At 47.2% G+C, this 18,472-nt stretch overlaps 1 protein-coding gene across 1 annotated transcript; it reads left to right on the forward strand.

Moving 5' to 3' along the window:
• Positions 1-1,054: 1,054 nt before the first annotated feature.
• LOC104066677 (patched domain-containing protein 3-like) lies at positions 1,055-8,415 on the forward strand. The gene is made up of 5 exons (XM_054057900.1): positions 1,055-1,102; positions 1,419-2,348; positions 3,030-3,151; positions 4,218-4,363; positions 6,769-8,415. Exons 1-5 carry the CDS (start codon positions 1,055-1,057, stop codon positions 8,271-8,273), a joined length of 2,751 nt encoding a protein of 916 aa, XP_053913875.1. The 3' UTR covers positions 8,274-8,415.
• The last annotated feature ends 10,057 nt before the right edge of the window (positions 8,416-18,472 follow it).

Below are 18,472 nucleotides of genomic sequence, written 5' to 3' on the forward strand. Positions count from 1 at the left end.
CATTGATCCAGCCTGTCCAAGTCCCTCACTTCCCTCAAGAAGATCAAGACTCTGTGTCGTTTGTCAGCTTATTGATGGTGCACTTGATCCCCCCATCCAGATCACTGATATTTATATTCAAAGATATTGAACAGAACTGGCCCAAAGACCAAACTTTGGGGAACATCACTTGTGACTGGCTACTACCCGTTAACACAAAAATTCCTAGAGCCAGGACAAGTTAATTTTTATCTCTGTCTTGATGAGTCTAGAAAACTCATAAAAACATTTATGGCTATTCTATACAGCGAAAGCATTTGCTGCACACCTTCTCTTCATGTCTGCTGCTAGTGCATCATCCACAATCCAGTCCACTGCCAGCTTATTCAGTTGTCTGGATACAGGAATTGGTGTGCCTCTAGAGTTCATTTGCAGCTGCAGGTCTGTTTTTCTATGGAGTGATCTCCACATAAGAGAAACTAGCTCATTCAGCTGGGTCAGTCTTTGACAGGAACATATCAAGGGTCTACATGACATCAAATAGCTCACCCCTTTTTTCTGAGGACAGTTTCCTCCTGTGTGAAGAGCTCTTATTCTAAGATGATGTCAATCCGTTGAAGGGAAATCAGAACAGAGTGTGGGAGAGGCTTTCCTTTTGGAGTCAGATTCATTAAAAACTTTATTTTGACAAGTCAGGAGTTGTTTTTCTCTGGAGTGAACTCCACATAAGAGAAGCTAGTTTATTCAGCTGTGACAAGAACATATCAAATAGCTCATATTTGACATCAAATAGCTCAGAATTGACATCAAATAGCTCACCCTCTTTTTAATAAGGACAGATTCCTCCTCTGTAAAGAGCTCTTACTCTGAGACAATGTAAATCCGTTCAAGGAAAATGAGAACAGAATGTGGGAGATGCTTTCCTTTTGGAGTCAGATTCATTAAAAAACTTGGATTTTGACAAGTCAAGTGCTTGTCTCCCACAGAGGAATCCAGAACTGATGTACCTGCCTCAGAACATAGAAAAGGGAATCACCTGGATCCAACCTGTGCTAAATGCTGAGCACAGTGGGGGATGCAGAACAGCGCTCAGAGCCTGGCTGCTGTTTCATACCCACACGTGGTGAGCCTGTCAGGATGAGAGAGAAGAAACACCTGCAGCTTTTCTTTGCAAAAAAAGGGAAAAAATTACTGGCAGGAGAGGAGCGAGTCGCTACTTTCAAAGAAGGGTGAGAAGTGCCTGTCTGTGATGCATCGGCTATTTGGCGAGAGCCCTCTGCACAAGTGTCACCTCCGAGCTGAACGTTCTCTCAGCCACAAGGCATGCAAATTGCTGTCAAGAGCGCCAGTCTGCGGCACATCTGGGGAGCTGGGAAGATGCTTTCAGGCAGTGTCACCGCACACAGCTCGGCTGCTCTTCGGGGATTTCTGCAGTTTAGCCACTGCCATCGCTAAAGCTCGTTCCAACGCTTTCACTTCTCCGCAGCTCCCCCCGCCCCGTTCCGCACAGAGAGCGAAGGCGGCGAGACGCGCCCCGCTCCGCCCCCGCTCCGCGGGAGCCCGGGCCGCCCCCCGCGCCGGCCGAGGCTCTCCCGCGGGCCCCGGCACGGGCTCCCCGCCCCGCTCCGCGCCGCTCAAGAGCGCGGAGCCCCGGCGGGCAGAGGGCGGCCCGGGGGAGCCGCGACACGGACTGCGCGGAGCGGCCGCTGCGGCGGCTCTTCGAGGCGCTGGGCGGCGTCGTGGCCGCGCGGCCCTGGCCCTTCGCGCTGGCGCCGCTGCTGCTGTCGGCCGGGCTGGGCGCCGGGTTCCTGCTGCTGCCGCGGCGGCAGGCGAGCGACATCGAGGCGCAGTTCACGCCGGCGCGGGGCCCCGCCAAGGCCGAGCGCGCCTTCGTGATGCGCCGCTTCCCCGCCGACGGCTCGGAGCGCTTCTCCGCGCCGCGGCTGCCCACCGAGGGCGCCTACGCCGCGCTCGTCGCCGTGGCGGCGGCGGGGGGCTCGGTGCTGGCCCCGGCGGCGCGGCGGGACGCGCTGCGCCTGGACGAGGCGGTGCTCGCCCGCGGCTACGAGCGGCTCTGCGCCCGCAACGGCGGCGCCTGCGTCCCCGCCAACCCGGTGCTGCCGCTGCTGCGCGACGCGGCCGCCCTGGAGAGCCTCGCCTTCCCCGTGCACGGCCGCGAGTTCCTGGGCGCCGCGCTGGGCGGCGTGCGCACGGGCGCGGGCGGGCGGGTGCTGGCGGCGCGGGCGCTGAAGCTGCTCTATTACCTGCGGGAGGACGGCCCCGCGGCGGCCGAGAGCCGGCGGTGGCTGCGGAGCTTCGTGCGGGACGTCCCGGCGGAGCTGGCGGAGCTGCAGCTCGACTCCCTGCAGGTGACGCGGGGAGCGACGCGGGAGCCGGGGCGCTTCGGCCTGTGCTCTGCGGCTTTGCTTGGGCAGGAGCGGAGGCGCCTCGGCTTTGCTTGGGACAGAGGACGAGCGCTTCATCTTCCCTTGGAAAAGGGCGGTGGCGCCTCGTTTTTGCTTGGGAAAGAGCGCCTCAGGTTTTACTCTGTATCTTTGCTTGGTGAAGAGCAGAAATGCCTTGTCTTTGCTTGGGAACGAGCATCTCAACTTTTACTCTTCACCTTTCCTTGGGAAAGAGCGAAAGAACAGAGGTGCTGCACCTTTTACTCTTCATCTTCCCTTGGGAAAGAGCAGAAGCGCCTCATCTTTTACTCTTCACCCTTGTTTGGGAGAGAGCAGAGGCGTTTCACCTGTCCTTGGGGAAGAGCAAAAGAGTGGAGGTGCTTCAGGTTTTCATCATTGCTTAGGAAAGAGAAGAGGCCCCTCGTCTTTTGTGCTTCACATTTGCTTGGGAAAGAGTGGAGGCACTTCACCTATCCTTGGAAAAGAATGGAAGCACCTCATCTTTTATTCTTCACCTTTCCCTGGGGAAAAGCAGAGGGGCTTCACCATCCCTTGGGGAAAAGTGGAACTGCCTCACCTCTTCACCTTGCCTTGGAAAAGAGTGGAAGCGCTTCATCTTTCCTTTCCCTCTTGTTTTAACCACAGGTGTCGTACTTTACCTCACTGTCCCGACAAGAGGAGTTTGATGGGAATACCAAGAGTGTGATCCCACTTTTCTCCATAACCTATTTCTTGACAATAACCTTTTCAATCATCTCCTGCCTAAGGTAACATGCCTCCTAAGCTGTGGGTGGATGAGAAGACACCTCCACTCTGCTTTACCTTGCCTAAACTGGTTTCTGCGCTTGTCAGGGGAAGTCCTTATTGCAGCTGCAGACTTTGTGTACTAAGAGGCCGCATCAGTTTCTTTGCTGATTTTCTCCTCCTCGTGTGCATTTCCCAGCTGCTTCAGGGGTTCATGACAAGCACCAGGAGAATACCTGAACACATGTTCAGTTCAGACATGCACAGCTCGAGTGCCAGTACACCTTGCCAAAGTAAATGTTTTTAGTTATGAAGGGGTTCTGCTTTCCCCTCTGCGGGAAGGGGCCACAAGCGGGATTGGGACAGCCTGGCAGTGGCAGAATTCTGCACAGGCACCTCTCTTGAACAAAATTTCCCAGCTCCTCTGTGCCTGCCCAGTGGAGACATTCACCAAAAAGATATGTACAAATGAAACAGAAAAGATAGATCTTGAGGGAGGGAAGGATGAGGGGTGCTATTGCTAAGGTTATTCTGCTACCTTCATGCTTCATTGGTAGTGTCTATCCCCATCCTGCCTGCAAGACACTAATTCTTTGTGAGGATCAGTTTCAAAAGAGAAGGAAGCAGGGAGGGAGGGGGGAGTAGCTGTAGCTCCATAGGTCACTGTATGTCTGGGGGTGGCTTTAGGTGTTCTGTTTGGTCGTAGAATCTGAGCTTTACCTGCTACCCACAAAGCACTTTGCTTGCCCTTTCCTTGTGCTGGTGGAAGGTGAACCATTGAACATCCGATAACCGTACTGCAGATCTGTCCTGTCATTGGTAAAGCGCAAGTGTCTTCCTCTTGCCAGCTCTCTTGTTATTGATGCAAAGATTTGTACCCATCTTTAATATATATAACTGACCACTGGTTATATATACTTCCCATATATGTTATTCTTGTCCATTGCTGACACCTGGGAGCTCTGCTTGCTGCTTTCTTCAGGACTGTTTTTCACAATGGGGCATCATTGGTATCTGTGCACTTGTCATGCCAAACGCCTTAGTGAAGTATTTGACATGTAACCAACATATTCCTTAAAATATTTTCAGACTGAGCTGTGTACGAAATAATGTCTGGCTTGCATGCTGTGGAGTGGTCTCTGCCGGTTTAGCTGTATTAAGCAGCTTTGGATTGATGCTCTTCTGTGGAGTGCTGTTTGTAGTCACTGTAGCAAATGCACCATTTCTTATTCTGGGTAAGTAGAAAAAGCGAATTGATTGAGATGTGAAGACTAAAGTGAAATTAAAACAATTTGATGATCTTTCCTGATGTTAGCATCAGATCATACACAGGTCTGTCCTGCAGTGAGGGGTGGAGACATTTGGAGTTGCAGCCTCCTCTGAGCTCGTACAGGTGGGTGAGCTGTTCAGCCCAGCGTATGCGCACTGGGACTGGAGCTGGGCTCTCACAGGAGGGCGGCTTTTCCCCAAAATCAATGCCTGCTCTAGTTCTGCTGCTGCAGCATGAAAATTGTAAATGAGAGGATGGTCCGGTTAGCACTTCTGGCATTGCTTGAGTGTCCCTGGTAATTTAGCCATGCTGATTAATCATTTATTGAGCTAGTGCTAATACTTGAGGTGAGCTCAACAGGGTCCTGTCACTGCACACCCCTTTATCATCCCCTGCTGTTTTCTACAGGCGTTCTATTTACATAGCTCATTACCTCTGGATAAGTACTGTTCTCTGAATCCACTGAATTTGTCAGCAGTTTAAACAGGTACAGAGCTCTTCAAAGCCATCCACCCCTTGACGGCCTCTTTTGCAGAACACTGAGAGCTCCCACTTCTCTGCTGTTAGTCAGCCTCAGGGTAGCTCAACAGCAGCACCATGGAACACGTCTGGTGTGCAGCTCATGCTGCACTAGAACTGATTTAATGCAGTCCTCGTAGTACGAGGTGAATGTGTGAATCGCTTTATCATAAGTTTTCTAGCCTGTTTTCAAAGTGCAGTCTTTGATCAGATAAAATTTGGCCTGAATACGGGTTAAGCAATGAGCAGGACTGTCTGTAATTCCAAATAAGAAATCCATCTCATTTTCTTAAGATGGGACATTTCCTCTGCAGTGTAATGGCTACATAGCAAGCAGTCACATATAGCTCTGCACCGTTGGTACAAACTGGGCCCCCAAAACCACAAGGAAGTTTGCATCATTGCCTCACAGCTGCACAGGCTGCTTGACAGCCAGTGCTGAGCTTTCCAAATACCATGAGATAGTGCTGCTGCAAATGAAGTACTGCTTGTAAAGTCCTTGTCTGCTGTCCTCTATGATAAATTCACAGTGTTTTCTTGGTCTTGGTCTTGGTCTTGGTCTTGGTCTCATTCTCATGCTGAGGAAGGCAGATGGAACTCCAGGTTGATGGAGGCTCTGTGTCATACTAGATGTGTAATGCAGGTGCTCCTTAGGATATGCATAGTTTCTTTGTTTCCTGCATAAATCAAATGCATTTTGTGTATTTGCTTTCCTTCACACTTAGAAGGAATAGACGTGAGTGGGAGGCCTGAGCACTGAGGTTGCTTCTCAATCCTGGTATGCTAGAAGCAGCTTTTTTGGGAAAAGCATCTAGAAGGTGAGGCCTTGAGCAAACCTCCAGAGGTCATCCTCCCTGCTGCAGGGCAGGATGTGGCTAAACCACTCCTGGAAAATGTTTTAAAGAACTCCTTGAGAATTAGACAGGAAACTGTTTCTAGGAGCTAATTATCTCAAGAAATTTTGTAGCTTCCCTGAAATCTTTAAGTTGATTGTTCCTTGTTCTTCCATGTGTGTGGAAGACAGTTGTTTTATTATTATTTTTTAACAGCACTTCATTCATTAGAGGAGTGTTATTGTGCTGTCTTCCATCGTGTTGAACATTCAAGTATGCGAACAGATTAATATCAAAGAAGTGATACGACCCCTGCCTGGTCCATCTTTTTTCTGGATGCTGTCTTGCTTAGTAGGGCTGGTGGAACTGCACTTAGAGCACCTTCTGGTTGGCTGTGTTTTTAAAGCCAGACATAGCAGGGTAACTCCAAGTTTGGTTTATCTGTGTCAGCCGTTATGTTCAGCTGTTGCTGCTATGCAGAGTGCAGTTTCTGGGAGAGGTTCAGGGAAGACAGGCAAAGGTAAAAGTACTTTCCACTGCCTGCCACTAATCTGCCTGTGTTCTTGGACCAGCACCTGCCCGTGTCTTCCCTGCTAATGGATTCTAACCATCTCTTGCACATCAGTCTTTTCTTATCTGTCATCTAGCTGTCCATTTCCTGTCCTTCCTGCCTCCACCCAGATCTTTCTCTGCCACTTACCCAGTTATACTCTGTTTTAAATTTATGCTGTCCTTGTTTGTTTGTTTCCAAAGTTGAGTGCTTTGCTCATTGATTGCTGTAATTCTGAAACCAATTAAATTAGTATTTCAACAGTTTATTTCTCCAGTTTATTTCTCAGTTTATTTCTCCAGTTATCAAACTTGCTGTGAATGGATCGCACCCCTTGAAATGCTAACTTTTCCCATACATCACTGGGAATTAAGGTGTATTTTCTGTTTTCTATTTTCTTGTTTAAGATGTTGACTTAGCACCATGCTAGTGCTTTCTCTGACTGCCTTTGATCAAAACATCTACCCATTTTTGCAAATAACTCATCTTTGGCCTTCTTCATTGGCACCTGGACTGCTTTTCCATCCGTGAGATCATTTTGCCTCTACACAGGCACTGCTTTTGTCTTCTGCTATATATATACCCTGACCTTCTTTGGGGCAATTATGGTGTTAAATCATAAAAGGGAGCAAGGAAACCGACACTGGCTGACTTGCATGCCTGTGGGAGTCGATGAAGATCAGGCTGACAAGTCCTGCTTGTACAATGCTTGCTGTGTCGGCAACTGTTCTAGGCAGTCACCTCAGCCAGAAAGCGAACATCCTATGAGCATATTCTTTAAGAAGTATTATGGCCCTTTCTTAATAAATAAATGGGTCAAGCTCCTTGTGGTGGTGCTGTATGGGGCATACTTGGGGGGCAGTATTTATGGATGCACTCAGATCAGGGAAGGCATCGATCTTCGAAATCTGACGAGTGATGACTCTTATGTTATTAAATACTATGATGACGATGACACATACTTCTCAGAATATGGACCCAGGGTCATGGTTATCATTACGGAAAGTGTAGATTACTGGAATGAGACCGTTCGTCTTGGCATTGAGAACTGCATGCAGAATTTAGAGGGCATTTCCTATGTGGATAAGAACTTCACAGAATCATGGCTGAGAGTATACACGGAACTTGGTGAAAGTGGTTCAATAAATATAAGCAATAAGACTCTTTTCATCAATAACTTGCCTGCGCTGTTCCAGGTTGTTCCCAGTTTTGAGTGGGACATTAACAAGACTGAGGATGAAATACAAGCTTCACGTTTCTTCATCCAGACAGTGAACGTGAGCTCAGCCGTTGATGAGAAGAATCTTCTCAATCAGTTAAGAGAGACAGCCAGGCAGTGCAGTATTCCACTAATGGTGTACCACCCTGCTTTCATCTACTACGATCAGTACCTGGTGATTGTGCAGAACACCATTCAGAATGTTGTCGTTGCTGCCGGGGCAATGCTCATCATCTCCCTGTTGCTAATTCCCAACCCGTTGTGTTCCTTGTGGATGACTTTTGCCATAGCTTCTGTTATAGTTGGTGTTGCTGGTTTCATGACCTTTTGGATGATCAATCTCGATTCCATATCCATGATCAACCTGGTCATTTGTATAGGGTTTTCGGTCGATTTTTCTGCTCATATTTCCTATGCATTCGTGACGAGTGGAGAGTCATCAGGCAATAAAAGGGCAATTGAAGCTCTGTCCCTGCTTGGTTACCCAGTATTACAAGGTGCAGTTTCTACTATACTAGGAGTAGTTGTCCTGGCTGCAGCAAAAGCCTACATCTTCAGGACATTTTTCAAGATCATGTTCCTTGTTATTTTGTTTGGGGCTCTTCACGGTCTTGTTTTTCTTCCAGTGCTTTTAACTTTTTTTGGGAACTTTGGCACATCACCCCACAGTACAAAACCCAATGACAGATCACCCCACAATACCCAGTCTATAAACCTAGAGCTTGGGTTTAGAAACGACAAAGACTGTCTGTGACTAAGTTAAATATTAAATAGCATACATTTCTTGTATGTAGTTTAAAATGCAATGACTTTCAGTGAATGTTAGAAATGAAGAAAATGAAGGACAACAAATAAATACAACAGAAAAGCAAAGGCTTCAGAAAACCTGGGCAATAAAAATAACAGAAGAAGAAACGAAAACGCAGAGAATGGATTTGCCTTTCCTTATTTTTGTGTGAGCCTTACTATAGCACCTTAAGATTGGGTGTGGATGTAACTTGTTTACTGATTGTATTGTTATAAACACTGACCACTGCACCAGCCTAACTGCTTACGTTACAGGTATGTCAGGCACCGTACACAGGAGGCAAGGATAACTCCCACTGCTTTGCATTTGAGCAGGTTAAAGCTGGTCAGTCCTAAACCTATAAAACCCCTAAATTCTATTGTGTTCATCAGTGACAGTCCATCCTGTGACCTGTCAATAGAGCAGAAGTGCTTTAACTGAATAAGAGCTTAAGATTATATGAGGTGGTCTTGTATCCTGCAGGGACAAGACACTGGATGAAAAGACAACACATAATGTGTTGCCAATTTAATCATCTACCTGTGGGAAATCAAATGAGTGACGGTGACTGATGGAATAATTGCACTAGGAATTATTGAACTATTCAGTCTTAATCTGAAGCTGCAAAGTGTTTCTTCTGAGACATGCGGCGTGTGACAAAGCCAGGGTCTGCCTCTGTTCCATGTGGATTTCTGACCAGTTGCATGAGACCCAGTATACAGAGCAGAATCCCTCTGTTTCCTTCATGATGTCTCTGTTTATGGGGACAATGGGCTGGAAGCCAAGTAAAGACCTCAGTGATGAATAAACATCTGACTGCGAATTAGAAAAAGACATTTTCTGAAAAAAAAACCAAAACCAAAAAATACACTCAAAATGCCCCCGAACCAAGTACGTTACTGACAGCTGAAGTGTTTCCAGGAACTGTTTACTGAAGCCAACATCTCATTATCACACCAGTTAGGCATACACAGGTCTGTGGGGCCAGATGGGATCCACCCAAGGGTACTGAGGGACCCAATGGAAGTGCTCACCAAGCCACTTTCCATCATTCATCAGCAGTCCCGGCTAACTGTGGTCCCAGTTCACTGGAGGTTGGCAAACGTGATGCTCGTTTACAGGAAGGGACAGAGGAAGGATCTGAAGAACTGCAGGCATGTCACCCTGGCCTCGGTGCTGGGGAAGGTGACGGAGCTGATCACCTTGAGTGCCATCACGTGGAACGTACAGGATAACCAGGTGGTGCAGGTGAAACAGCCCGGGCTGATGGAAAGCAGGCGCTGCCTGACCAACTCCATCGCCTTCTATGACAGGGTGACACTTAGCGGATGAGGGAAAGGCTGTGGACGTTTTTCCATTGACTTTAGTAAAGCCTTTGACAGTGTTTCCCACAGCATCGCCCTGGAGAAAGTGGCTGCCGGTGGCTTGGCCGGGAATCGCTCTGCTCGAGGCAGGAGGGCGGCCGAGGGCCCGGGTCGGCCGAGAGGCGTCAGCGCTGCGGGGTGCGGGGTCCCCTCCCGGCCGGGCTCCGGCGCCAGAGCCCGCGGGCGCGCACGAACGGGAGCGGTCGGGCGGCCCCGCCCCCTGCCGGCCGCGAGCGGGGAGCCGGGAGGGGCAAAGCGGCCTTTGGGAAAGCACGGCGGGGTGGGGGGAAGAGGGGAAAAAGGGAAAGGGGAAAAAGGGGAAAAAGGAAAGGAAAACGGGAAGGGAAAAAAGGGGAAAAAAAGGGGGGGAAGGAAGAAGGGGAAGGGAAAGGGAATAAAGGGAAAGGGAAAAAAGGGGAAAAGGGATGGAAAAGGAAAAAGTGAAAAGGAGAAAAAAGGGAGAAAGGAGAAAAAGGGAAAGGGGGAAAGGGAAAAAAGGGGAAAAGGGATGGAAAAGGAAAAAGTGAAAAGGAGAAAAAAGGGAGAAAGGAGAAAAAGGGAAAGGGGAAAAGGGAAAGGAAAAGGGAAAAGGGGGAAGAAAGGGGGGAAGGGAAAAAGGAAGGGAAAAAGGGGAAGGGGAAAAGGGAATAAGAGGAAGGGGAAAAAAGGGGAAGAAAGGAAGGGAAAAAAGGGGAAGAAAGGAAGGGGAAAAAGGGAAAAAAGGAAGGGGAAAAGGGAAAAGGGGAAGAACAAAAAGGAAAAAAGGGCAAGGGAGGAAGAGAAAAAGGGGAAAAGGAAAGGAAAATGGGAACGGAAAGGGAAAAGGGGGAAGAGGGGAAAAAGGGAAGAAAGGGAAAAAAGGGAAGGTGAAAAAGGGAAAAGGGAAAAAAGGGAAGGTGAAAAAGGGAAAAGGGAAAAAGGGGAAGGGGAAAAGAGGAAGGAGAAAAAGGGAGAGGGCGAAAAGGGAAAGGGAGAAGGGAAAAAGGGAAAAAGGGGAAGAGGAAAAGGGGAAGGGAAAAAAGAGATGGGGTAAAAAGGGAAAGGGAAAAAAGGGAAGAAGGGGAAAGAGAAAGAGGGAAAATGGAAAGGGGAAAAGGGAAGAAAGGGAAAGAGGGAAAGGGAATTGGACAGGGAAAAAAGCGAAAGGGAATAGGAAAGGGGGAAAAGGAGAAAGGAAAAAAGGGAAAGAGAAAGGGGAAAATGGAAAAAGGGAAGGGAAAGGGAAAGAAGGGACTCCTGGCCACACAGCTGTGGCATCAGCCAACAGATCTTTGCAGGAAAGTGAGCTGGAGGTCAGAGATGGCTTTAACTTGTTTAGGATGGCACACAACACAAACTGCTCCATTCATCTCTCTCCCCGCTCTCCCAGACTCAGCCTTTTGTTGCATTTGGAACATTTCATTCTGTAGGGTTTGTCCTTTTTGATGGAATTTGGCTAAATACATTTCAGACAGATCAGCCTCAGCTGCAAAGCACGTTTGAAGAGTTTGCCTTTCCTTGCAAGACAATCCAGAACCATGCAGGAATTAAAATTGTGCAGGGCCATAGGGAATACATGAATCCCAGGGCTGCCAGAGTGATTTTCCTGGAGGAGACTGGGCAGTTTTACTGAGGACAGCTCAGCAGAAAGTATAACAGGTCACCAGCTGGTGTCCAACAGATCAGCAGAAACCTGTGGGATCTCCATGAGGAATGAGAGAATCCTAACAGGTTAAAGGGAAGATGTGCATGGTGGAACACATCACATTATGTTCCTTTTTTATTCACTGGAGAGAAAGAAGAGTTTTAGCTTCAAGCCCTCTGCCTGTTTCTGTATGGGTACTCTGGTTGTGGTTAGTTGTCATAGAAGATACTACTGCCTTGACATCATGGGAATCTGGAAACCCAGTTCAGATGCAGCTACCTGTGTTCTTAATCAAATGAATCCATCAGGCTCGGGCAAAGCTTACTCGGGTGAGATACAGATTGACATCCAACAATTAAGCAGGTTTGGTATACACTGAGATGCTGATTTAGTCTCCATTGACCCTTCAGCCCTCGCTGCCTGATCTTCCCAGCTCTCTGTGTGTTCCCGTACTCACAGGCTCAGCTGTGGTGGGTACCTGGTAACGGCCTGGCAAAGCCAGGGTGCTGTCTGTGGGGTTTGTCCCTGCTACCATGCACCCCACATCAGCCTGGTTTTCACTAACTTATCCCTGAGCTGACCCATGTGGCCCAAAGGCCTCTCCTGCCCCTGTTCTGATTTACCACACTAGTATTTAGAACATACGATCTATAAAATAGAGCCATAATTGTCATTCAGAAAGTTCTAAGAGAATTATCAAAGCTGTTCCTACCATGGTGGCTTTAACTCTGGTGTTCAACAGCTCTAGTGTTTCCACAGATTTAAATTACTTTATCTGAGGAGATACACGGATCAAGTTGTAAAAAAACTGTCTTTCACCTGGGAACTTTATGACCCAAATAAATTCTGGATCGGTATGTTTGGTCCCCATGTAAAAAATTCCAAACATCTTGCTGCTATGTGTATTAAAAATATGTGATTTGTCCAGCATCCCCTTCCGTTCGGCTGCTCTCCCAGCTCCTGCTGGCCACAGGCTCTGGCACTGCCTCCTCACACGGCACCGGGCTGGGAGCTCATCAGCTGGGCATGAGGGAGATGAGATGCTGCCAGCTCCGGGAAACATTTCCTGAGAACTTCAGCTGTCCATGGCTTCCTTGGTTTCCTTTTCCTATTTCTTTTGTTAATTTCTTTCCCCCATCCCCCATCTTAAGGCTCATTTCATGGGTTTCAGTCACAGTTTGATGTTTATTTGCCACCAGAGCCTTGGCAGCACTTTATCAGGTGTGTCATGTTTGAGGCAACTCTCACAAGCTGCCAGGCCAGGTGAAAGTGAATATGAAAATGCTGTCTGGAATCAGACATGTCTGGGAAGCGAAAACAAGATGGGAGACTGGCAGGAACTATCAAGAAAAGCAACTATAGAAACCGCTCATTAAAAGCACAGCTAGCTCTGGGCAGTCTGTGAGCTGGTGGGAGAGATTTGTTCCAGGATTCTTTTCTGTTTACCATATTGAATCAAAGAAAAGATCCTAAGAGATAATTCAAAGCAGGACGTATTGTCCTGAATCCTTTCTTGGCAGATGCTTGTTTAGCGTGATCCTTGAAAAATTCCAGCAATGGCAATTCCATAGCACCCTTAAGTAACCTGCTTCAGCACTTAATTACATTTTGTGTAAAGAAACTTCTCCCTAATGCATTGCACTGCCTCTTGATACTTCCCTCTGCTCTGTAATTTTGTCTGCTGTCATGGAACAATCTTGTTCTTTATTTATGTAGCTCTTCTGAAGCATTGAGGCTCTGTATTTAGTTGCTTAAATCACTGAGGCAACTTGTTTTGTTTCATAATTATCACTTGCCGTGACTAAATTCAAAAATCAGTTTTTATTTCCAAAAATTATTTCCCTAATGTACATTCATTATGAAACTATTTGGGTTGCATATTTTTAAAGCAGTTCATTGATATGAATCCACTGCTATGAAGCAGAGGCAGCTGTCTGTGAACCACACTGATAAAATTAATATGGTAAAAGTTATCCTTTAAGAATTGACCTTGGCTGTTACACAGTTCGCAGTTGCTTACATTTTCCCCTAGTCATTTTCCTGATATTAGTTATAAATTCAGGGCTGGGTAAATGGTTTGGCAAAATAATCAAAGCTTCCTGACTTGGCAGACTGGTGAGCACCAAAACCAGATGTTCATCCTGACATTTCAAAGAAGTAGCAAATACACTTATTGCACAATGAGCAAAAGCAACAGAAATAAAATTCTTTTCACTGTACTATGGATAAAAAAAAATAAAGTATGAGGTGGCTGAGGGCATGTCTTTTTTCCCTAACAGCAAAGTGAAGTTTTTAGAATTTTTTTTTTTTTTCTAAAAAGCAGAGCAACCACACTCTCATTTGTTGTTACATCAGAAAAAAAGGAGAGAACACTGGTTCTGTTTCCTGCAGCCAGCTCACAAAAGCAAACCAAGAGATATGCATGGAAAACTTCTAAATATCCTACTTTCTGATGGACATGGAAAAACCTGGAAAATGCTTATGTCAAGGATGGAAGTCCTAGTTTCAGACAGGAAGAGGAGTGCATCATGATCATAGATGTACAATAAAGTGGCTTTGAGGCTTCTCTTTTAAAGGAAAGGACCTAAACCACTGCCAACTTAAAGAGAAATCACAAGAGTTTCCTCATCAGTTCAAACAAGGAACGAATACGCCACTATCTCCTACTGCCTGCAGGTCAGGCACAGAGAGGAAGAGAGGAAACACCCATTTTGTCTCATCCTCCAGGCTTTGCAATGACTCTGTACGCAACACTTGTAACCACGTGCTACTTAAAATTTTCAGCACACAAGCCTCTGGGCTGTGTATTCTTTCTGCTTCTTGTTATTGTCAGCACTAATCCTGCCATGTTGTTAAGGGGCTGCATCACAGCTAAAGCCTCCACTGTATTAAGCACTGTGCCAATACCGCTCAAATGCTTCCCAGCCCTCAGCTTTCCAAATGTAGTGGTAAATCTTTGAGTCACTTTTTCAGTCATGCCAAAGTGACTGGGGCCCAAAGCTCAGAATTGACTTAGAGATGTATCAACAAAAGCGTTTATGCCTTGCTCCATTCAGCCTCACTGAGTGTCTGTCTGTACTTCTACATGCCAAAGGACAAGAGACAAGGAGACACCCGTGCAAAATATTTAGTTCATCCTTCTTTTGCTGCTGTTGAGTCACCTTTCATGCATGGTGGTAGTCAAGCTGCAAGAGTAACATTAGAAATATACACAGAAACATTTAATTCTTTGTGAGGTTTACAGTGAGAAGAGTGAATGTTTTGGGACAACGACTTCTGGCTTTCCTCCTATTAATTCCTGGTGCCTAAGTCATTTATTTACAGAGCAAATCTCCCAAAGCTGACAGATTCTGATTGCTCTAAGCTGATGAAATACATGCACTTTCCTGCCAACTAAGGAGATATTTCTCAGAGATAATCCAGCCAACTGGCAGGAGATTGTCTCCCAGGAAACATTTCCCAAAGGCATCTCAGCTGATTTGGTGCAGGAATTTGCAGGAGCTCCAGGTAGCAGCTGAGATGGGGCAAACTGGCTCTGAGGCTGCTGCACTGTGAATCCATAGTCCCACAGAGCTGGTGCCTACAGCAGCCCCAGTGTTATCCTGGAGAGGTTCAGCTGGGCAGTGGTGGGATGCTGAGACCACTCTGCCTCCATGCTCCCAGCAGTGGGAGAAAGGGTTCAGCTCCTTTGTCTTCAAATGTCTCCTCCCAGACCATACCATGATGCCTGAAGTCCCCCCAATGTACTCCTCCACTAGGAAAACAAAGTGCATGGGAATTTTTAGAAAAAATGCAAGAAATGAGCTTCTGACACTGTCTTGAACTATTTTCTAAGAGAAACTGAATCTGTTTTCCTTCACAGCTGCACATACTTCAGTGTAAGTTTATGTGCGAACACTCACTTAGGAGTAAGAATTTCCTATCTTGACTTAATTAAAGTTACTTAAGAAAAATAAATCTCCTCAAATTAAATCAAGTCTCTTAATTTTGTCCTCACATAGCTTTGTACCAGAATTGCTGGAAGCATGAATTAGACCAGATGTAGTCAATTCAGTTCCAGTGTGTGTGCTGAGGAAATGCTCCTGTGAACTGATCATCTGAGGATTTTGCAATGTATTTCTTGTCAGCAGTCGCAATGAAGCACTTCAAGGGCTAAGCCGCAGCAGCATGGTTGGATGACAGAATCCATAAACAGCTTGCCATGGCTTGTGATTAAAATAGAAAATGGCTGATTTAACTTAAGGCACAAATCCCATCATAGACCTTGGCCCAAGTCCACAAGTGCTTCCTGAGATCAGGAAGAATTCACAGTTTGAGCAGAGGTCATGGCAAAGCTCGGCTTCTTGCCATAACAGTTCATCAGAAAATAATGATAAAAGTGAAATTGATGATGCTTACAAAGTGCCTGTGAACACACAGCGAGTAGGGTATTGTGCTTTCTCTGCTAGCTACTTCTCTACACAGAGACCTGTCGCTTCTCAGCCCATTGACTGTCCATTCTTCTACACAGAAGGAAAGACAACCCAACTCTTAGTCAAAACCCACAGTGTCTCATACAAATGCCTCCCTAAAGACAGCAAAAATCCTGGAGAAACGTGACAACTGACATTTACTAGACTACCAGGAAGAGTTTCTTTCTGCTGGACTCCAAAGGAAAGAGAGAGAAGGCTGAGGGGCCAGCTTCCTCATGTCAAAATTTAAAAACCATCAGACTTGTCACATGTGTCTGCATGTGCATTTACACCACGTTCACTCCTGGAACAGCATGTGAACATGTGTATTTTGTACCTATGGATTCGGCCCTTGGAAGTTGTCATCATGAGTGCACACAGAAATGAAGCCATTTTGAGATGTCTGCTCATTAGAGTATCTGGGAGGAAGGAGCAAGCAAATAAGCTGAATATTCATCTCTGGCGGTGGAATCACTCTCAAGTCTACATACTGATAAGGGTGACTAGCAGTAACATACAATGAAGGCACAGAGAAGATAGGAAAACGGAAAGGTGGCCCTTTACTTTAACCCACACAGAAACAAATAATCTATTGTCATGATTAATGTGGAGGTTTCTTTGGCTGATGTCTTCAAATGCAGAGTTATAATACTTACAGAAAAACACATCATCTAAGAAATGTTCCATAATTTAGTGAAGCACCAGGATCTTGAAGCAAAGAACTACCCCTTTCCACTTCATCTTCCTGTATTGTTCCCAATCTTTTGTGCTTGTGAATTTTTGAATTTAACTCAAACTATCTGACATGCTTGAGGGTAAAGTCACTTTGGCAGTTATAATACAAAAAACCTTTCAAAACCAAACAGAAGTGTCCCTGTTCCAAGAGGAATGAACAGGAGGCTGAATGGAGCAGGCACTGCCTTCACTGGGGCTTCCCTGCTCCTCCAGGCTGGCTCTGCAAGCAGCCTCTTTCCCTGCAGCCAGCAAGTCATAGAGTCATAGAATCATAGAATAGTTTGGGTTGGAAAGGACCTTAAAGATCATCTAGTTACAAACCCCCTGCCATGGGTAGGGAATCCTCCCACTAGATTAGGCTGCCCAAGGCCTCATCCAACCTGGCCTTAAACACCTCCAGCGACTGGACATCCAAGGCTTCCCTGGGCAACCACCTGGGCAACCTGGTGCCAGTGCATCACCACTCTCATAGTGAAGAAATTCTTCCTTATGTCTAGTCTAAATCTGCCCCTCTCCAGTTTATACTCATTGTCCCTAACCCTATCACTACAAGCCTTTGTTAACAGTCCTTCCTCAGCTTTCCTGTAGGTTCCCTTCAGATACTGGAAGGTCGCTATAAGGTCTCCTGAGAGCCTTCTCTTCTCCTGGCTGAACAAGCCCAACTCTCTCAGACTGTCCTCGTATAGGAGGTGCTCCAGCCCTGTGATCATCCTTGTAGCCCTCCTCTGGACCCGTCCCAACAGCTCCATATTGTTCTTATGCTGAGGATTCCAGAAGTGGACAGAATACTCCAGATGAGGTCTCACAAGAGAAGAAGAGAGGGGCAGAATCACTTCCTCGCCCTGCTGGCCACGCTTCTTTTGATGCAGCCCAGGATACGGTTGGCCTTCTGGACTGTGAGCGCACATTGCCGGCTCATGTCGAGCTTCTCATCAACCAGCATCCCCAAGTCCTCTGCAGAGCCGCTCTCAATCACACTGTCCCACATCCTGTACTGAAACCGTGGATTGCCCCATCCCAGGTGTAGGACCTTGCAGTTGGCCTTGTTGAACCTCATGAGGTTCACACAGTCCCACTTCTCCAGCCTGTCCAGGTCCCTCTGCATGACATCCTGTCCTCCCACTGTGGCAACTACACCACTCAGCTTGGTGCCATATGCAAACTTGCTGAGGGTGCACTCGATCTCTCTGTCTGTATCATTGACAGAGATATTAAGCAGCACATGTCCCGGTACGGACCCCTAAGGGACAATCAGCGGGAACTGCGCGAGTGCCAGGGGAAATCCCAGCGCTTCTTCCCTCCTGGAGCAGCCCCGCACCTGCCGGCGGAGCTGCAGTATCGGAAAGGCACAGGAGGTGGCACCAACCTCCCGGCAAAGAGGCAGAGCCGGGCTCGGGCTGGGTGAGGGGACTCGTTTGCTCGCCCTGAATTCACACCTCCAGTTCCTCCAAAGCTCCTCCAGCCAAGAGGTGCCGGGGCAGACGGGAGAGCCCGGAGCAGGACGTTCGCCGCGGTGGCTGCCCCCGGAGCCGGGCGGGAGGGCCGCTGCCCAGGGCCTTGCGACGCAGGTCGTTGCCTCTCAGGGCACTCGCGGCACTGAAAGCTGAAGTGGCTGTTTCAAGGGCTTTGTCACTGGCACCTACGATATTGAGGGTGGTTTTGGGAAACAACTGGACTCAGGGGAGCGCCTTGCTGGGACTGGTTAGAAGGTCAGCGATTTTTTGCTTGCCAAGAGTGGTATAAAACCTTGTGCAGATCCTGTTGTGAAGCTCTTGCTCGGGCAATGTGTAGAGTGTTTGGTTAATGTAAAACACATATCTATAGTGACTTTTTAAAACATAGTGTAATTTAATAGTTAATTGCCTGGTTCGTGATGACGTGAGTGAATGGATAATAGCACAGAAATATTAGCAAGACTATTATAATAGCTGTGGAGGAATTATGAGGGCCCAGAGTTCCTATAGAGTGAAGTCTTATTTTGAGGGAAGGAGG

This window comes from Cuculus canorus, chromosome 2 (genome assembly GCF_017976375.1).
Source record: "Cuculus canorus isolate bCucCan1 chromosome 2, bCucCan1.pri, whole genome shotgun sequence".
Lineage (NCBI taxonomy): Eukaryota > Metazoa > Chordata > Aves > Cuculiformes > Cuculidae > Cuculus > Cuculus canorus.

What these genes read in the sequence shown, in the direction of transcription:
- LOC104066677 (XM_054057900.1), top strand. Translation starts at nt 1,055, where the DNA reads ATGCAGAACAGCGCTCAGAGCCTGGCTGCTGTTTCATACCCACACGTG. An exon ending in CTGTTTCATACCCACACGTG is followed by an intron (nt 1,103 to 1,418) that starts GTGAGCCTGTCA and finishes TCTGCAGTTTAG; the next exon opens with CCACTGCCATCGCTAAAGCT. An exon ending in TGCAGCTCGACTCCCTGCAG is followed by an intron (nt 2,349 to 3,029) that starts GTGACGCGGGGA and finishes TTTTAACCACAG; the next exon opens with GTGTCGTACTTTACCTCACT.